Raw genomic sequence first — 16862 nt, 5'->3', positions numbered from 1 at the left:
TTCAGGACATAAAGAAAAACTAAACTGAACATCGCTCTTTGTATGCCTTCAACTCTTTTCAGAAACTATAAAACAATGTAATAAATGTATTCAGTCAGGGGCAATTGATTTGAATAAAAATAAAATTTCAGTTTTTTTTTTTTTTTTTTTTACCAGTCTGAAACTTTATTGCCACACTTCATGTGTAATATGTACTTAAGTGATATAAATTCTCGGCCCTCTTAGGCCTTTCATGGACTAAGTGAAAGAGTAGAAATGAAAAGAGAAGCAGTTGGGAAAATTAAATTACAAAAATAATCACATCCTGTCTTTCTTGTAGAGTGGATATTGTACTATAAAATTGTACAATTGATATGTTAATTTGTTAATTGTAAATTGATTTTTTAATGTTAATATTGAACCTGAAATCATAATGTTATTCCTATTTTCTTTCAGATAATTGTAGATGTTCTACGTCATGCTGCAAAGGTGGGAATCATTTTAATTGACAGAGGTTTATAAAATTTTATTAATTTATTTAAATTTTGAATACCTTTAGTTGGAATTTTAAATGCCATTAATTGACATTTATTGCCATATCTACTTTGTATGAATTTTTATCAGTATACTTTAGAGTTATAAACTTAATTTTTGGATGTTATTGGTTCTTAGGGCAATTTCAAGTCAGGATTTTGTAACACTGTTATGAGAGTACCACTTTTCATTAGTATTTCCTTTATGACAGGGATGGCACTTTCAAATTTTATTTATTTTCGTTTATATTTTATTGTAATTATAATGTTATTGTAGGTATAATATTAAATTAATGAAAATTTAACATATATCTGCAATCACACATGAAGTGTTCATGGAAGGGCATATTCGAGAGATATACCAACATATAACTAGGAGCTGAATGATTTTGTGATAACTGAGAGGAAAGTGGAAAAGAAATTGTCGAGGTTAAAAGTAAATATGGCACATAGGGTGGTGATGGAATCTACATCTGTCTTTTCTTAATTTGAATTTATGCCCCCTTAGGTTCATAATCTGAACAAGTGGAAGGATCCCATCAGAATTCATCATCAGAATTGGAAAAGTGAAGAGCACTCTCAAGAGACAACATCCACAGCAAACACAAGACCAAAAATCAGAGAATGGGAGAATACTTAGACATGCTGAAGCAGAACCTCCTCGCGCTCAGCAAGAGACTATGCTGATAAAAAGATAAGTTCCAGAGGAAAATAACCGAATTTTCAATGAAAACCAAAGAGCCTTCTACACGAGACAAGACGGGAAATACGAAAATGGATCACTCGAGCAGAAGACGATCGAGGAGTTCTGGGGTGCCGTATGAAGACGTGAATAAAGACAATAGCCCAGCACCATGAATAGAAAAAGAATGGAAAAAAGCCAAGGACATGCAAGAGATGAGAGAGAGAATGGGAGATTTGGGAGGAAGAAATACAATGGTCGATCAGGAAGTCCCACAACTGGCGTACCACAATAGATAACATCCACAGCGACTGGTACAAGAAACTCACTTGCCCACAAAAGCACCACTAACAGAGCAGTTCGCCCAAATGATGTCACAAGGTGTACAAGATCCTAACCAGAACATCATGGCTGAACAGCAGAAATGATGCAAGAAGTAATTAACCATTGATGCACAGTTATAGAGCAAGCCTACAAGAAGCACCGGAACCTGTACACGGCCTCCATACAGACCTGTTAGTTAAACTTCTGTTCTGTGGAAAATAATGGAGTCACTGGTTAAAGAAGCATTGCAGGCTCATCTAGACAAGACTGCAGTAATAATTCAGACACAGCATGAGTTTGTTACGCAAAAGGCTTGTCTGACAAATTTGATTGGATACTATGATGTGGTTACAAATAAACTGGATGCAAAAAATAATTTTGATATCATATACTTTAATTTCAAGAAAGCTTTTGATACTGTTGCTCATCTAAGACTACTGTGCAAATTGGAGACTATGGTATTAAGGGCAAGTTTCTACAATGGATAAAAGAGTGGTAATCAATGGACGCTGCTCTTCATGGACTAATATTATTAGCTGAGTCCCCCGGGGTTCAGTGTTGAGCTCACTGTTGTTTTGTATATTTTTATTATTATTATTATTAGCTATATGGTGCAAGGAAGCCTGAGGCTTATGCTGCACCAGCCAAAAAAAAACAAAAATCCCGAGTTACCCTGAGAGAGAGAGAGAGAGAGAGAGAGAGAGAGAGAGAGAGAGAGAGAGAGAGAGAGTGGTAGAAAGGAATCACCAGGAAAGAGAAGAATGATGATATCCGGCTCAGGACCCTGGGTGCGCCAAGCCCATACTCACCAGATGTGAGCACCCGGGGTTTTATCAATGATATTGATGAAGGTATATCAGGCTTTATGCAGATGATACAAAGTTGGCAGGGTTATTAATGACAGTAATAGCAGTTTGCTACTGCAACAGGATCTATAAAAATTTGGGCAGATGGACTGAGAAGTGGCAACTGAAGTTTAACATTGACAAATGCAAAGTACTGCATATGGGTAGAAGTAATCCCTGAGAAATGTACTAAGTGTGTGGTTACTACACTTAGGGTGGTAAAAAATGAAAAAGACCTGGGAGTAATTGTGCAGTCAGATTTGAAGTTTTCTGAGCAGTGCAGACAGGCTGCTAGAGCAAGTCATTGGGTATTGTCGATGATATACAGTAATTTTGCTAGTAGGGAAAAGGTGATTATCCCTTTGTATAAGCAAATAGTCAGGCCACACCTTGAGTACTGCAGTTCTGGAGACCTCATTTTAGGAAGGATGTAGTGCTTGAGCGAGTACAGAGAAGGGCAACAAGATTGGTGAGGGGGACGAGGGGGGGGTGCTCTTATGAAGAAAGGCTTAAGTTCTGCAAATTGCAGCATCTGGAGACTCCTTATACACCTCAATCAGATCACCTGCGAGGTGATCTGATTGTGGTGTATAAGGCCCTGAATGGGATGAGCAGGCTCAATTCTGATGGGATTCTTGTGCTTGCTCAGATTACAAACCTGAAGGGGCATAAATTCATATCGAGGAAAGATAGCTGTAGAATAGAATAGATGTGCGGAAATTTGCCTTTAGCCAGTAAGTAGTTGATTGCTGGAACAATCTTCCATCTGTCGTTGTGGAAGTTGATAGCTTAAATAAATTCGATGAACTGGACAAACTTTGAGGGAATGGATGTGTGAATTTTTTTTTTTTTTTCTTGTTTGGCTAATGCTACATAAGCTCATGTGCTTGCTTTCTTGCATCACATGCCTCTACTACTACTACTACTACAGGGGTTCCCAATCATGGGCCATGGCCCACTGGCAGGCTACAGCACATTTTCCAGGTGGGCCACAGAGACTGCCTAGTTCTTGTCTTTTTTTCTTGACAGGCATATGGCCACACCATTTGCGAGTTGTACCTGACAAAGTTGGTATGATTCTGCAACTTGCCTGAGTTGTACCGTGTTCTGCATAGTGTTTGGATTCTGACAGTTTTTTGTTGACAACTTATTCACTTGTGTTTTGTGGCGCGCCCGAGTCAGATGTGCTTGTCACTCTCATGTTTATCACCTTTCGAGACACTATTTCTAGGTAAGTTATCTTGTTCATATATTTCATGGTAATATCTTCTATAGTGAAGAACATATGGTATAATATGGTAAAAAGATACATAAATGGGGTCTCCCTCAAGTAGCACCGATTCATTGCATGCTGATAAAAAAAAAAAAAAAAAAAAAGTAGGGCCATGCTTCTCAAACTATTCCTGAATCTGAAATCCGATCTAATGGCTATGGTCATATGTCCATTTTTTTATTCCCTGCATTTTTTTGAGTCTTGTTTTTTTTTTTTTTTTTTTTTTTTTTTACATTATTTTTTATTTGTTGTTTCCTAGGTATTTCAAAGTTTTACTCCAGAAACCCTTCTGAAATGACAAAACAAGGATATGATGAGCAATACAAAAAGTTTGAATTCACATCCTTCCATGATCGTGGAGAATTAAAAGGACAATGTGTCCTGTGCCAGAAAGTTCTCAGAAATCACTCTTTGCACCCATCGAAGTTGAAGCTCCATTTAGAGAAGATGCATTCACAACATCAACATAAGGATGTGGACTACTTCAAGCAAATGGAAGAGAACATGAAGCGCCAGCACTTGGATCAAAGTGGAGCATTGTGTAAGCAAGACAAGCATCTTACGGAGGCTTTTTATGCTGTTAGCTTCCTCATTGCGCAACAGAAGAAACCTCACATAGTTGGAGAGACTGTGATCAAGCCATGTGCTCTGAAGATGGCTCGTATTCGGCTTAGAGGAGAGGCGCCTCCGTAACCAGGTGGGCAGGAGCAGCAGTGCATAGCACACGCTTCTTGATTAGACCGGGGTTCGAGCCCGTGCCCACCAAATACGGAGGATGCAGAAAGGTCAGGGAATGACCACCGCATATCCCCGGAGCAATATGGCCTTAGTGCTAATGCTCCTAAAAACTAAATAATAACAATAGCTTGAAGAAGAAGCTTAAAAAAAATCCAATTTCTTTATCTAATTATACACTTCAAAGGAGGATTGCTGACTTGTCTAGTGACATAAAAGAACAGGTGATTGCTGAAATCAAAGATGCTGCATTTGGATTGTTCTCAATTCAGTTGGATGAATCCACAAATGTTTCATTCTGTTCCCAGCTTTTTGTCTTCGTTTGGTATGTAAAGGGCAATTCCATCAAGGAAGAATTCTTATTCTGCCATTCTCTCAAAAGAAATACCAGAGCTGTGGATGTGATGGAAATAGTATCAGAGTTCTTTGACCACGAGGGATTGAACTGACACAATCTATGTGGAGTGTGCACCGATGGTGCCCCAGCTATGCTGAGCAAAAGTGGCTTCCAAACGCTTGTTCAAGATCGATCTCCAGGCATCATTGGTGTTGTTCACTGTCTGGTTAATCGGCAAGCTCTTGCTTCAAAAACCCTTCCATCTCATCTTCAGGATGTTCTTGAACAAGTCATCAAAATTGTGAACTATGTGAAAAGCAGTGCTTGGATTTCCTGACTGTTCAAGCAATTGTGCACAGAAATAGATTCAGAGCAAAAGGACCTGCTGTACTACAGCAAGATGCATTGGCTATCAAAAGGCAATGTTGTGGCACGAGTGTACTTGAACTCTGGGAAGAGTTGCAGAGTTTCCTACAGATACAAGAAAAGCACAAACTTGAAGCTTCCTTCCATGAAAAGCTGTGGATCTTTTGCTGTGCATGCTTTGTGGATTTTTTGATCAACTGAACAGACTGAATCTAAAGCTGCAAGGAAAGGGAACAACTATCATTCAGTTCATTGACAATCTCAGTGCATTTATACAGAAGCTTGAAAACTGGAAACGAAAGGCTGAGGAAGCGAACTTTGACTTGTTCAAATCTCTTTGGATCCTGGCATTGCAAAGGATGTTGTGACACACCTCAGCTGCCTCCAAGAAGAATTTCTGCAGTGCTTTCCAGAAATTGGGAGAGAAGGACTGGCACTCATGAGGAATCTTTTTCTTGTTGAAGTTAGTGATGTCCAGGATGACCGGCAAGATGACTGATTGAACTTCAAAATGATTCTGGATGCAGAAAAGCTTCCTCTATGAAGCTTCTCTGCATCCAGAAGTCTTTGAAGCTTCCTCTATCTATGAGTTTTGGCCATAAATGATGGGAAGCTACCCCAACAGTGCATTCGGAAGTCCTACCCTTTGCAGTGACTTATCTTTGTGAATCAGTCTTCTCAACGTTGGTGCAGCTGAAGAAAAAGGCTCAGAACCGCTTTGAATGTGAGGCAGATCTTAGATGTGCACTTTCTACAACAGAACCTAAAGAAAATTCAGAACATCTTTCATTAAAGTAGCTTCATCTTAAACTGGTTTGAGTTTTTTTTTTTCATTTGGCAAATGCCTGCAATGTTTTGTTTTCACAGAAATTGTTCAAATGAGAAACGTGAACTAATTTGTGGTTGTTATTGACATTTCTGTGATTTCAAAAAATTACTCAGCTATGATTCCCACTAGGCTATGACATGTCAGGCCAAAAGCCACATAGCAAAAAAAGTTGGGAAACACTGTACTACTACATCAATTACTGCAAGGCATTCGATTTCATGTCTCATAGCTGGATAATAGAAATGCTGAAGGTCTACAAAGTCAATTCGACAGTGACAAAACTTCCTAGAAGCAACTATTGCAAAATGGTGTACCAATATCAAGGTCGAGTATATCACAATTAGACCAATCCCCATCGGAAGAGGAATCTTTCACAGATATGCCTGAACCCTAGGTGGTAGATGACTCTCATCAACGGGTGCAATACCACCACTTTGCTTATTGGAGGCTTGAAGTGGTGGAACCCATGTTTAGTCTCTAGAGCTGTTCCGGTCAACCCTTCCCTATATCTTCCATCATGCAGTATGATTGATGACTTTTGAGGTTGTGATGAACATCGTGGTGAGATCCAATATTCCTTACATTTCGAGGGTACAGCTGTAAAATGGTGTTCGCAGGCCGGCCGCTAGTTAGTACACCGGACCGAACCTATTGGTAACTATCTACGAGGCTTCCGGATCAGCTAGTGTATAATCTTGCTACCTCTACCCTGCCAGATAGTGACTGGAGGGAGTCCGAGTAGTGTGTATGCGAGGAGCATTGTCGAGGCCACGTTATGTCAAGGATCTGGGTATATTCTTGCCATGTGTACGCCATGAAGTACGCATGTCCCACCCACTTTTTCTTACTATTGAATACACCACGAATTGTCAAACTAATAGAGCAAGCTTATCTGCAAAAAAATATAAACCTCCCAAGCACTTCCTAATTCATTTCACAAATATACGTGGTCTCAATTCTAATCTCAACGATGTCCATTTCCACTTGCAGTCTGCCAAACCCGATGTACTTTTTCTGACAGAATCTCAGTTATCAGTTGATTCAACTACTGCTCATCTCAGATGCCCAAATTATTCGCTGTATGATTCCTTTCGCCTCAAATGTGGTACTTGTGCATATGTCCATTCTGATATTCCCTGTCAGAGACTTGGCAATTTGGAATCTCCTCTCTTTGATCTTCTCTGGCTTAAAATCTCTCTACCTCATTGTGTTAAATTCATCTGTTGTCTCTACCATTCTCCCAACTCCACTAATCATTTGGAGCTCTTTGACTTCCTCTCTTTGCAACTTGACTTTCTCTAGTCCAACTTTCCTAACAATGAGGTATTTTCCTTGGTGATTTTAATGTTCACAACTCTAGCTCAGGAAATGACCACCGCATATCCCGGAGCAATATGGCCTTAGTTGCTAATGCTCCTAAAAACCAAATAACAACAACAACTCTAGCTGGCTTCCGTTTTCTAGTCACACCGACCCAGCTAGTCGAGATACTGAGGCTTTTGGAATTGCTAATGACCTTGCACAGATTGTTCATTTACCTACAAGAATACCGAACAACCCTAATCATACAGCCAACACGCTTGATCTTTTTCTCACAAACAACCCTTCTAAGCACACAGTCGAAGTGAGTGGTATTTTAGGCACCTCAGATCACAACTTGGTGATTGTCTCTTCTCCAATGGAGCGTTTATCTCATGGCTATTCCCAACTTAGTGTTGTTTGGCATTACAAGAATGCAAAATGGGATGACCTGCGAGATTTCTTACTTCTTTCCCTTTGTCGGATTACAGTTTCAAAACTTCTGATGTCAACGTTTGCTCAGATCGTGTCAGTGAAATCATCCATTGCAGGAATGGAATCCTTTATCCCACACTCCACTTTAAAATCTCGTCCTTTATCTAAACCTTGGTTTTCCAATAAATGTGCTAAAGCTGTTCATGAAAAGAATTTTGCATATCGTAATCGGCTTGTTTCTAATTCTTCAGTTTCATTTTCTGCCTACACCAAAGCTCGCAATAATTGTAAAGCAGTTATTAATCGGTCCAAACTAGAGTTTGAACAGGCTAAGAGTAGAAAACTTGCTTCTTGCCCTAATGGTAGCCGAGCATTCTGGTCTCTTGCTAAAGCTATTGACTGCAACTTTTGCCCATGTCTGTTCCCACCTCTGTCCAAACTGGATGGTTCTGTTGTCATTTCAGCCAGGGATAAAGCTGAAATGACATTTTTCTTCCAACTCATGTATTAATGATCTTGGTAAAACACCTTCCACCATTCCCAACACGCTCGATTCAGTGCCTCCTGAGGTCTTCCGCCAAAAGGATGTCAGAAGGATTTTGACGAATCTTGATGCTAAGAAAGCTCCAGGTCCTGATGGTATTTCTCCACTTGTTCTCAAAACCTGTGCTCCTGAACTTACTCCTATTCTTTGCCGCCTTTTTTCACTTTCTTATTCCAAAGGTGTTTTTCCTTCTGCTTGGAGATTTGCTCATATCCAGCCAGTTCCTAAAAAGGATGACAAATCCCTCCCATCCAATTATCATCCCATTGCAATTACTTCTACTCTTTCTAAAGTAATGGAGAAATCAATTAACTGCCAACTCTTAAACTACCTAGAAACCTTCTGTCTGATCAACAATCGCCAGTATGGATTCCGTCAGTGTCGATCCACTGGTAATATTCTGGCTTATGTTACCCATTTATGGACTAATTCAATGGAAAGGTTCGGTGAAACACAAGTAGTTGCTCTTGACATCTCAAAGGCTTTTGAGATGTCAAGAGCAACTGTCTGAGTTTTCTGTCTGATCGCTCACTGAGGGTGATGGTAGATGGCTCTGTCTTCTAACTTCTCCACTAATGCCGGTGTCCCCCCAAGGTTCAGTTCTTTCCCCCACCCTTTTCCTCTTGTATATTAATGACCTTCCATTGACTGGAAATCCTATCCATAGTTTTGCCGATGATAGCACATTGAAAAGTGCTTTCCTTTCTACTTTCCATTTTCAGAAACCTTGCCCTGCTCAATCAGCTTCAACTTCTCGAATATCTGCTACCAATTCCTTAAATGCCGATCTTCAGGTAATTTTCCAGTGGGGCAAAGACAACTTAGTTGATTTCAACCCTTCTAAAACTCATTCTTGTCTTATGTCTCGCAAAAAGGATTCTTCTGCTCCTATGCTTATCTTTGGTGACACTCCGATTTTTAGGCAAAATGATATATCTCTTTTGGGGATTACCCTGACTTCTAATCTCTCTTGGCACAAGCACATTACAAATATTGCTTCCTCTGCATCTAAAATCTTGGTTTTCTCTTTTGCTCTCGGCATTACTTTTCTTCCAAACAGCTGCTCACTCTGCATAAATCGCAAATCTGCCCTGCCATGGAATATTATTGCCACATTTCGGGGGGTGCCTCCAAAACCCCTCTCAGGCTTCTTGATTCCATTCAGAAGCGGGCAGTTAGGTTAATTAATGATTCATCCCTAACAGAGTCTCTCCACCGCTGTCTCGTAGACATACTGGTTGTGCTGCATGCCTCTTCTACAGATACTTCCATGGGCACTGTTCTTCTGAATTGGCTTCTATAATTCCCGCTCTCTCTTTCAAAACAGTCCGAACACTTGCCGCCAACATCCATTTACTGTCCAACTTCAAACTCACAGAACCAACTTTTCATCTTCCTCGTTTATTCATTCAACTGCCATTTTGTGGAATACCTTCCTTCATACGTATTTCCTGAAAATTAGAGTCCACAGAAGTTCAATGTCAACAAATATCTTCTTTCGTCTTCTCAACCTCCAACCCGAGCACTGTACTAAGTACTATAGGTTCTAATACTTCTCGTGTTTGGGGTCTACATAAGAAGGAAAAAAAAAAAAAAAGAACCCACTGTAGTTCTGTCTAGCACTCAGCCCACTATTCACCATGCTCAGCGACAGCAACTATGGATATAATCTCAAAGAAGGAAGGAAGGAAGGAAAAATTTGTACACTCTTTCCCATGGATGACAAAGTTCTATGCGGCAGCACTGAAGTATCTCCAGCAACCACTCTGGATCAATGAATAATTCAGCATTGATATCAGGCTGGAATTTATTCTAGACCAATGGTATCCAACCTTTTCTCTTGCAGGGGCCGCACTCAAAGTTAGGGTGTTACATATTTCCATGTCTTGTTACATGTAAAAGGAAGTTTTCTATTTTCATGTTACTGTTTTTTATTTTCAGGCTATATATAAAATGCAAATTCCCAACACTTATGTGCAACAAATCTATGTCAGTGATTTATTTTTGAGATTTTATTAAAATTATGAAAATTGATTTTTTTTTTTTTTAAATACCTTACTTTTGCTTCTAAATGCTCACTTTAGAAAATTTCAACCTGAAAAGGATCACTGCTTTTCAATATTAAGGTGAATAAATAAATATAATGATACATCTAAAATTGAAAATATTCAAAAATTTTATTAAGTAGAATACACAATAACATTTACTGAACAAAACTTGAAATTTTATGTTAAGTTTTGTTCAGTAAATTGAGTCAGATGATTGAGGCTGGATATTTTTAGATTATTTTTCAAAATTTGGTTGAAAATTTGTGATGCCAGTTTTTCGTACAAAAGAGAAGGTACTCATCTGTTATTCTGGTTTTTTTTTTTTTTTTTTAATTATTTGATTTCATGCTTTTTAAAAATTTGCTCACAAACATACGTTGATCCAAACAAAATAGCCATTTTTGTGGCATTTCCTTTTTTTTGGGAAAAATTTTCAGATGGGAGAGCCTTGTAGAATTCAAGTAGTTTATTTTCACAGTCCATATACTTATTTTAGATTGATTTACGTGTTTTGGCTTGAAGATCAGTAATTTCAAGCTGGGATTGTAGTTTCCACCCATAGAAGTAAATGGTTTTGTAAATGTTAAATGGTTTGCTGATATCTTGATGCACCATGCAAATAGACTTCCAAACTTGTCACAAAGTAATTGTAATAACAAGAGGCAATGATTCTTTGGAAATGTTTATCTTTTAGCTTGGTACAACATTCAAAGTGAACTAAATTGTCTTGCTAAATTTGGGATTTAAATAATAACAACCAACTTATTCTGAAATGATTTGATGTCCTCATACAAATCAGAGGCCAATTTTGCTTTCCCTTGTAGTTTTAAATTAAGAGCATTTAAATGGCTAGAAATGTCTGTAAGAATTGTAAGATCAAACAGCCTCCATATTTGATAGTTATTTTATTGGTTTTCCTTCTGTCATTAAAATATTGATTTCATGACACAGTTTAAAGAAACTATACAACACTAAGCCATCTCACTGCACTATTTAAAATTACATCTTTGTGTTCAGCTTCAATTTCTGAAAGAAACTGTTTAAATATACAGTGATTAAGGCCATGTGATCTTATGAAATTTACAGTTGAATAACCACATTCATGTGTTTGAGATCCAATACTTTCCCACAGAAGGCTTCTTGGTGTACCATGCAGTGAATTCCCATTCCTTGGTTCAGCTCTCATATCTATAATTTTCTTGGTTATTCTACCCATAAGCCCAGTGTTTTTATAAGTCATTTTTTTTGCACTGTCAGTTGCAACTCCTAGATTTTTAATATTTAATCCTAACTTTTTCAGTACACATTGGCAAAAAATTTTAAAAAGATTTTCACCTTTAGTTGTTCCAGGCATACTCTGTAGATCAGCTAAATCTTCAACTGGTACAAAATTGTCATTAATTCCACATATGAAGATAAGGAGTTGGACTGTGTCATTTACATCAGTGCCGTCATCCAGTGCCGCACTAAAATATTTCATTTGTTTTATGTTTTCCAAAATTTGTTCACACAAATTCTTTCCAATATCTTCTACTCTCTGCAAAATTGTTTGTTGAGAGAAACTAATGTCTTGTGTCAGTGTTCGTTTCTCTGGAAAAATTCTTCCACAACTTTTAAAAATTTCACCATCACTGAACAGTTTACTTTCAAAAGCAATCAAATATGCAACTTGATAACTGGCACTTACAGCAGATAAATTTCTTGATTGATACATTTTCAGTGTGTGTTTGTTGTTTTCTTAATTTGTTTTGTAACTTTGAACACTTCTTTTTGCAACTCTCCTTTATATTGATCATAAGAGTTAAGCTTGAAATCATAGTGCCATTTTAAATTATATTCATTAAAAACTGAGTTTCCTTACACACCAAATACGCTGCTTTTTCAATACAAATAAATAATAATAATTCAATACAATGAACGAGTTTTAGCATTAGTTGAGGCATATGATGCAAGAAAGCAAGCTTATACAGAATCAGCCAGAAAAAAAAAAAAACTTCCCATTTCACCCATTCATCACTCCAAATGTTTGTCTAGTTCAGCCTTAAATTTATTTAAGCTATCAACTTCCACAACAACAGATGGAAATCTGTTCCAGCAAACAACTACCCGCTGGCTAAAGGCAAACTTCCGCACATTTATTCTTTAACTGTCTTTCCTCGATTTGAATCTATGTCCCCTCAGGTTCGTAATCTGAGCAAGCGGAAGTATCCCATCAGCATTGAGCCTGCTCAAACCATTCAAGGCCTTATTCATCTCAATCAAATCACCTCGCAAGTGCCCGGTCTCCAGATGCTGCAACTTACAGAACTTAAGCAGAAGTTATATCAAAATAGTAGAATTACACTATACGAAAAGATTGATATGTACATAACTGTATTTGGCGCCTCTGTAGCCAGGTGAGCAGGAGCAGCAGTGCGTAGCCACGCTTCTTGATTAGACCGGGGTTCGAGCCCGTGCCCACCAAATATAGAGGATGCGGAAAGGTCGAGGGAATGACCACCGCATATCCCCGGAGCAATATGGCCTTAGTTGCTAATGCCCCTAAAAACCAAATAACAACAACAATAACTGTATTTAGCTTACATATGATTGCACTGCTCTACATGTACATGTTTCATTCAGTCGAGCTTAGTGCTTGCATGCCTGTATAATCAGTGGTGCAACTCTCTAAAATGCTGTTTAAGTTCACTTTTTGCACTGTCCGTATTGTTTCCACAGACCATAGGTTGAACACCGCTGGTCTAGACAAATACAAGACCCATGGATTGCATCAGGTGAAATTAGTTAGCCAAAACTACCAGATATAGACTGGTAGAGAGAGAGAGAGAGAGAGAGAGAGAGAGAGAGAGAGAGAGAGAGAGAGAGAGAGAGAGAAGCACGACAGAGGGAGAGACCTATAAATACCTGGGGATGTTCCATGCTCAGCAGTCAGAGCGCAAGGAGATCAAGGTGTGCCTGACCAAAAAATATCATCAGAGACTCAGAAGCCTGCTCAAAGCAAAGCTGAACGGAGGGAACACACAGTTAAATTCATAAACACCTAAGCAGTCCCAGTGCTAACATACTCCTTCAGGATCATAGATTGTGTTAATATCAAGCTGGAGGATATCATGAGAAAGACAAGGACAACGATAATCAACAGCCACCAACACCACCCAAAGTCATCCATGAAGAGACTGACAATAGCACGGAAAGAAGGAAGAACGGGCCTGATAGACTCATTGAGCAACAGAAGACAGCAATAGCTAACCTAGCTATTGCTAACCTAGCTAGGAGAGTCAAGTACCAGAGTAGCCTGTGCGGACGTGCATTTTTGCCACCCCTGGAACAGAGAAGTTTTTTCTGATTTATTTTCTGTTTTATTAGTTTAAATTGGCATATTAACTTATTTTCTAGAGTAGCTTTATATTCCTATTTACGATACTTAGATTAAAGTAACTTAGATAGAGATTTTGTAGGTATTACTTAGTATCGGAAAGGGTATCAAATCCACGTGTTTACCGTTCGTAAATAGCCGCCATTGTTACGCGATACAAAATATCTCTAATATTAGTAAAAATAATAAGAGGAGTTTACCTCATTGTAGTGCGTAGAACACGTCCGTATGATACCCTCCAGAAATTAAAACGGGAAAAACGAAAAAATCGACAACTTACCGGTACATTAGAGTAAAATATAAATAATTAAATAATCAGTTTAACACAATTCAAATCAATTTAAAACAATTAAAAATCAAATTAACGCAATTAAAAGAATCTAATGAAAATATTCAAAACAATTTTCCTTCCTTACTTCCTTTATGTCGGTTCGTTGGATAATTGGTGAGGGGGTATTCGTGAACTAGCTGACGTATTCTGTGGTAACACGTTGTGTGTCTGTGGGGGGGATGTCACCCAACTCGTATGAACTTGGTCGCAAGCCCGCGACAATGTGTTAGAATTCGCATGAACGTGTTGTGACCTATCCGATAATGTTTGCAACTTATTAACGTGTCTGTTTTTTATTTCTGAGGCCTGTGCTTCCCGTCGCAAATCTATGGAGGTCCTCAGTACAGACCAATCGTTCGGATGTAGATAATTTTTTAATTTATCGCGAAGCTTCCTAACCTGAGAAAGGTATTTTTGTTTATTCGAATATCGAGATTTTAAGGCAAGCTTAACAATATTACACGATGTCGCCAGTGTTAGTTGTTTTATGCCTGAAATTTTTTGATTTAAATTCACCCTGGCAAACTTCGGAATGATGTTGTTTTGAAGGCAATATTTTAGAAAAGAAATATGGTAACTTTGGGCCGAGTACCTTAGTGTAGATTTAATGTAATTTTGTACCAAGCCATTCAAAAAATATCCCATAGTTGTGTGTATCGATTGTTTACTGCTGGAGAGATAGGAAGTGAATGAAATAGTCAATAAGAGTTTAAAAATTAATTAGATAGTATGAATCAGAGCTGTACTACTCAATATGTTCTACGTTGATAATAATATTAGTAAAAATAATAAGAGGAGTTTACCTCAATATAGTGCGTAGAACACTTCCATATGATACCCTCCAGAAATTAAAATGGAAAAAACGAAAAAATCGACAACTTACCGGTACATTAGAGTAAAATATAAATAATTAAATAATCAATTTAACACAATTCAAATCAATTTAAAACAATTAAAAATCAAATTAACGCAATTAAAAGAATCTAACGAAAATATTCAAAACGATTTTCCTTCCTCTCTTCCTTCCTTCAACGCACTATATTGAGGTAAACTCTTATTATTTTTACTAATATTATTATCAACGTAGAACATATTGAGTAGTACAGCTCTGATTCATACTATCTAAAATATCTCTAAATAGATAGCATAAGCTTAATATAGTATAGTACATAATATTGTCAATTAATCAGATAATTAATCTTGTTGAACTTCATTGTCAATTAAATTGTACTTTTAACTATACATATAACGACTTGGGTTATGTAACATAAATAATTAGTAAAAAATAAATAATTAATACTTAACTTGATACGGAAGTTATATAAAGGGATTTCGTAGATAACACTCAATACTGAAACATAAATATAGCGTTATAACTGTTGGGATATAAATTTAGGGTTTTAATTTTGTACTGAAATTGAAATTTTATTGAAATTAAATCGAAATCATGACTCAGACCAGAGCAGCAAAGCAAAAGGCTCAAGCTAATGGGAGTGCTGTGGTTCAGGGGAGAACTGAGGTGGGCAGTTGCCCTCTGAATCACAGCCTATTAAAATGCACTACTTGTTTGATGTTTGTGGAGCAGTCGGGTACGGGACATGATACTGCCATGGGGGATGTCTTTGTGTGTGCGCGCAATGCAAGGAGTGTAAGGAAATCAGGCGACAACTCAGCGTTGTTATGGGCCTATATGAGAGCTTGAAGGACAGGGTGGATGCCCTCAAAGGATTAAAAGGGAGGGGGCCCATCAAGCTCTCAGCTGCCCACACCAATGGCAGAGCTTGCACTTGGTCATCACGCAACACAGCGGCAGCCCCCCAAGGCAGAATGCGCTGGTCCCAAAGGAACTAGTAGTTGTTGGTGACTCTATTGTCAGGGAAACAGGAAACATGAAAAAGGATAAAAAGGATAGGTGGAACAGGATCAGGTATGTCTGCCAGTGGCAAAGGTTGATGACGTTGTAGAGCGGATATCATCTTTTAAGGGCACAAAAGGCGATATAGTTGTACACGTTGGCACTAATGATATTAAGAGTAGGAGACCGGCGGAATTACTTAACAAGTACAGGTCATGTTGAAAAAAAGCCGTGAATTAGGGTTGAATTTGAAAGTGTCTGCAATTCTGCCCAGACACGATAGGACAGAATATACGATGAGAGCCCTGTCGATCAATTCGGCCGTGGAAAGATTGTGTAAGGCTCAAGGGGTAGAATTTTTTTCAGCCTGGTCTGTACTTGTTAACAGGAGAGACTGCTTCTACAGGGATGGGATACACTTAAATAGAAAGGGTGCAAGAATGTTTGCGGATTCTATCGAGGCAGTGTTAGGTGGGTTGGAAAACTGCTAGATTGGGGGGATACAAGGACTAATAGATTAACAGTAGCCACTGGCAGAGGAGAAAGTGATTCTTGCACTGCTTCTATTGGAATGAGCCGCAGCCTGTAAAATAAGATGCAGGATATTTCAGAGACTGCTGGTAATCATTGGGGGTACAAATAAACACATAGGTTGTGTTAGGGTAGGTAAGAAAAAGAACAGGTGCATGTATACTTGGGTGTACACCAATGCTAGGAGTTTAGTAAATACATTTGATGAATTTGAGGTATTGCTCAAAACATCAAAGGCAGATATTGTGGGGATTTCAGAGACGTGGTGTCACACAGATATAAGGAATGCAGAACTGGAATTTGGGGAGTACAATGTCTACAGAAAGGATAGACAGAATAGGAAGGGAGGAGGGGTTATGCTATTAGTTAAGAAATACATAAAGTCCAAGGAAGTGAAGCCAGTCGACATTGCTGGACAGTGCAGTGTTGAGTCAGTTTGGTGTGACATAAGCATTGGGAGATCAAAATTGAGAGTAGGAGTGTGCTATAGGCCTAATGACTCTGATGAGTATAATAAGAAACTGTACGGGGAAATAGAGT

General features: G+C 38.4%; 1 protein-coding gene across 2 annotated transcripts in view; it reads left to right on the top strand.

Annotated features, from left to right (window-relative positions):
• The window catches only part of Pat1 (Protein interacting with APP tail-1), a 246621-nt gene that overhangs the window by 136808 nt on the left and 92951 nt on the right, over positions 1-16862 (top strand). For both annotated transcript variants that reach the window (XM_090387853.1, XM_090387854.1), the window contains one exon: positions 436-468. In XM_090387853.1, the coding sequence (XP_090243979.1) occupies positions 436-468 (33 nt within the window). The remainder of the gene's footprint in view (positions 1-435; positions 469-16862) is intronic.

This window comes from Mastigoproctus giganteus, chromosome 13, assembly GCF_048544385.1.
Source record: "Mastigoproctus giganteus isolate SK-2022 chromosome 13, ASM4854438v1, whole genome shotgun sequence".
NCBI classification, from domain to species: domain Eukaryota; kingdom Metazoa; phylum Arthropoda; class Arachnida; order Uropygi; family Thelyphonidae; genus Mastigoproctus; species Mastigoproctus giganteus.
This window is presented reverse-complemented; position numbering and strand designations above follow the sequence as displayed.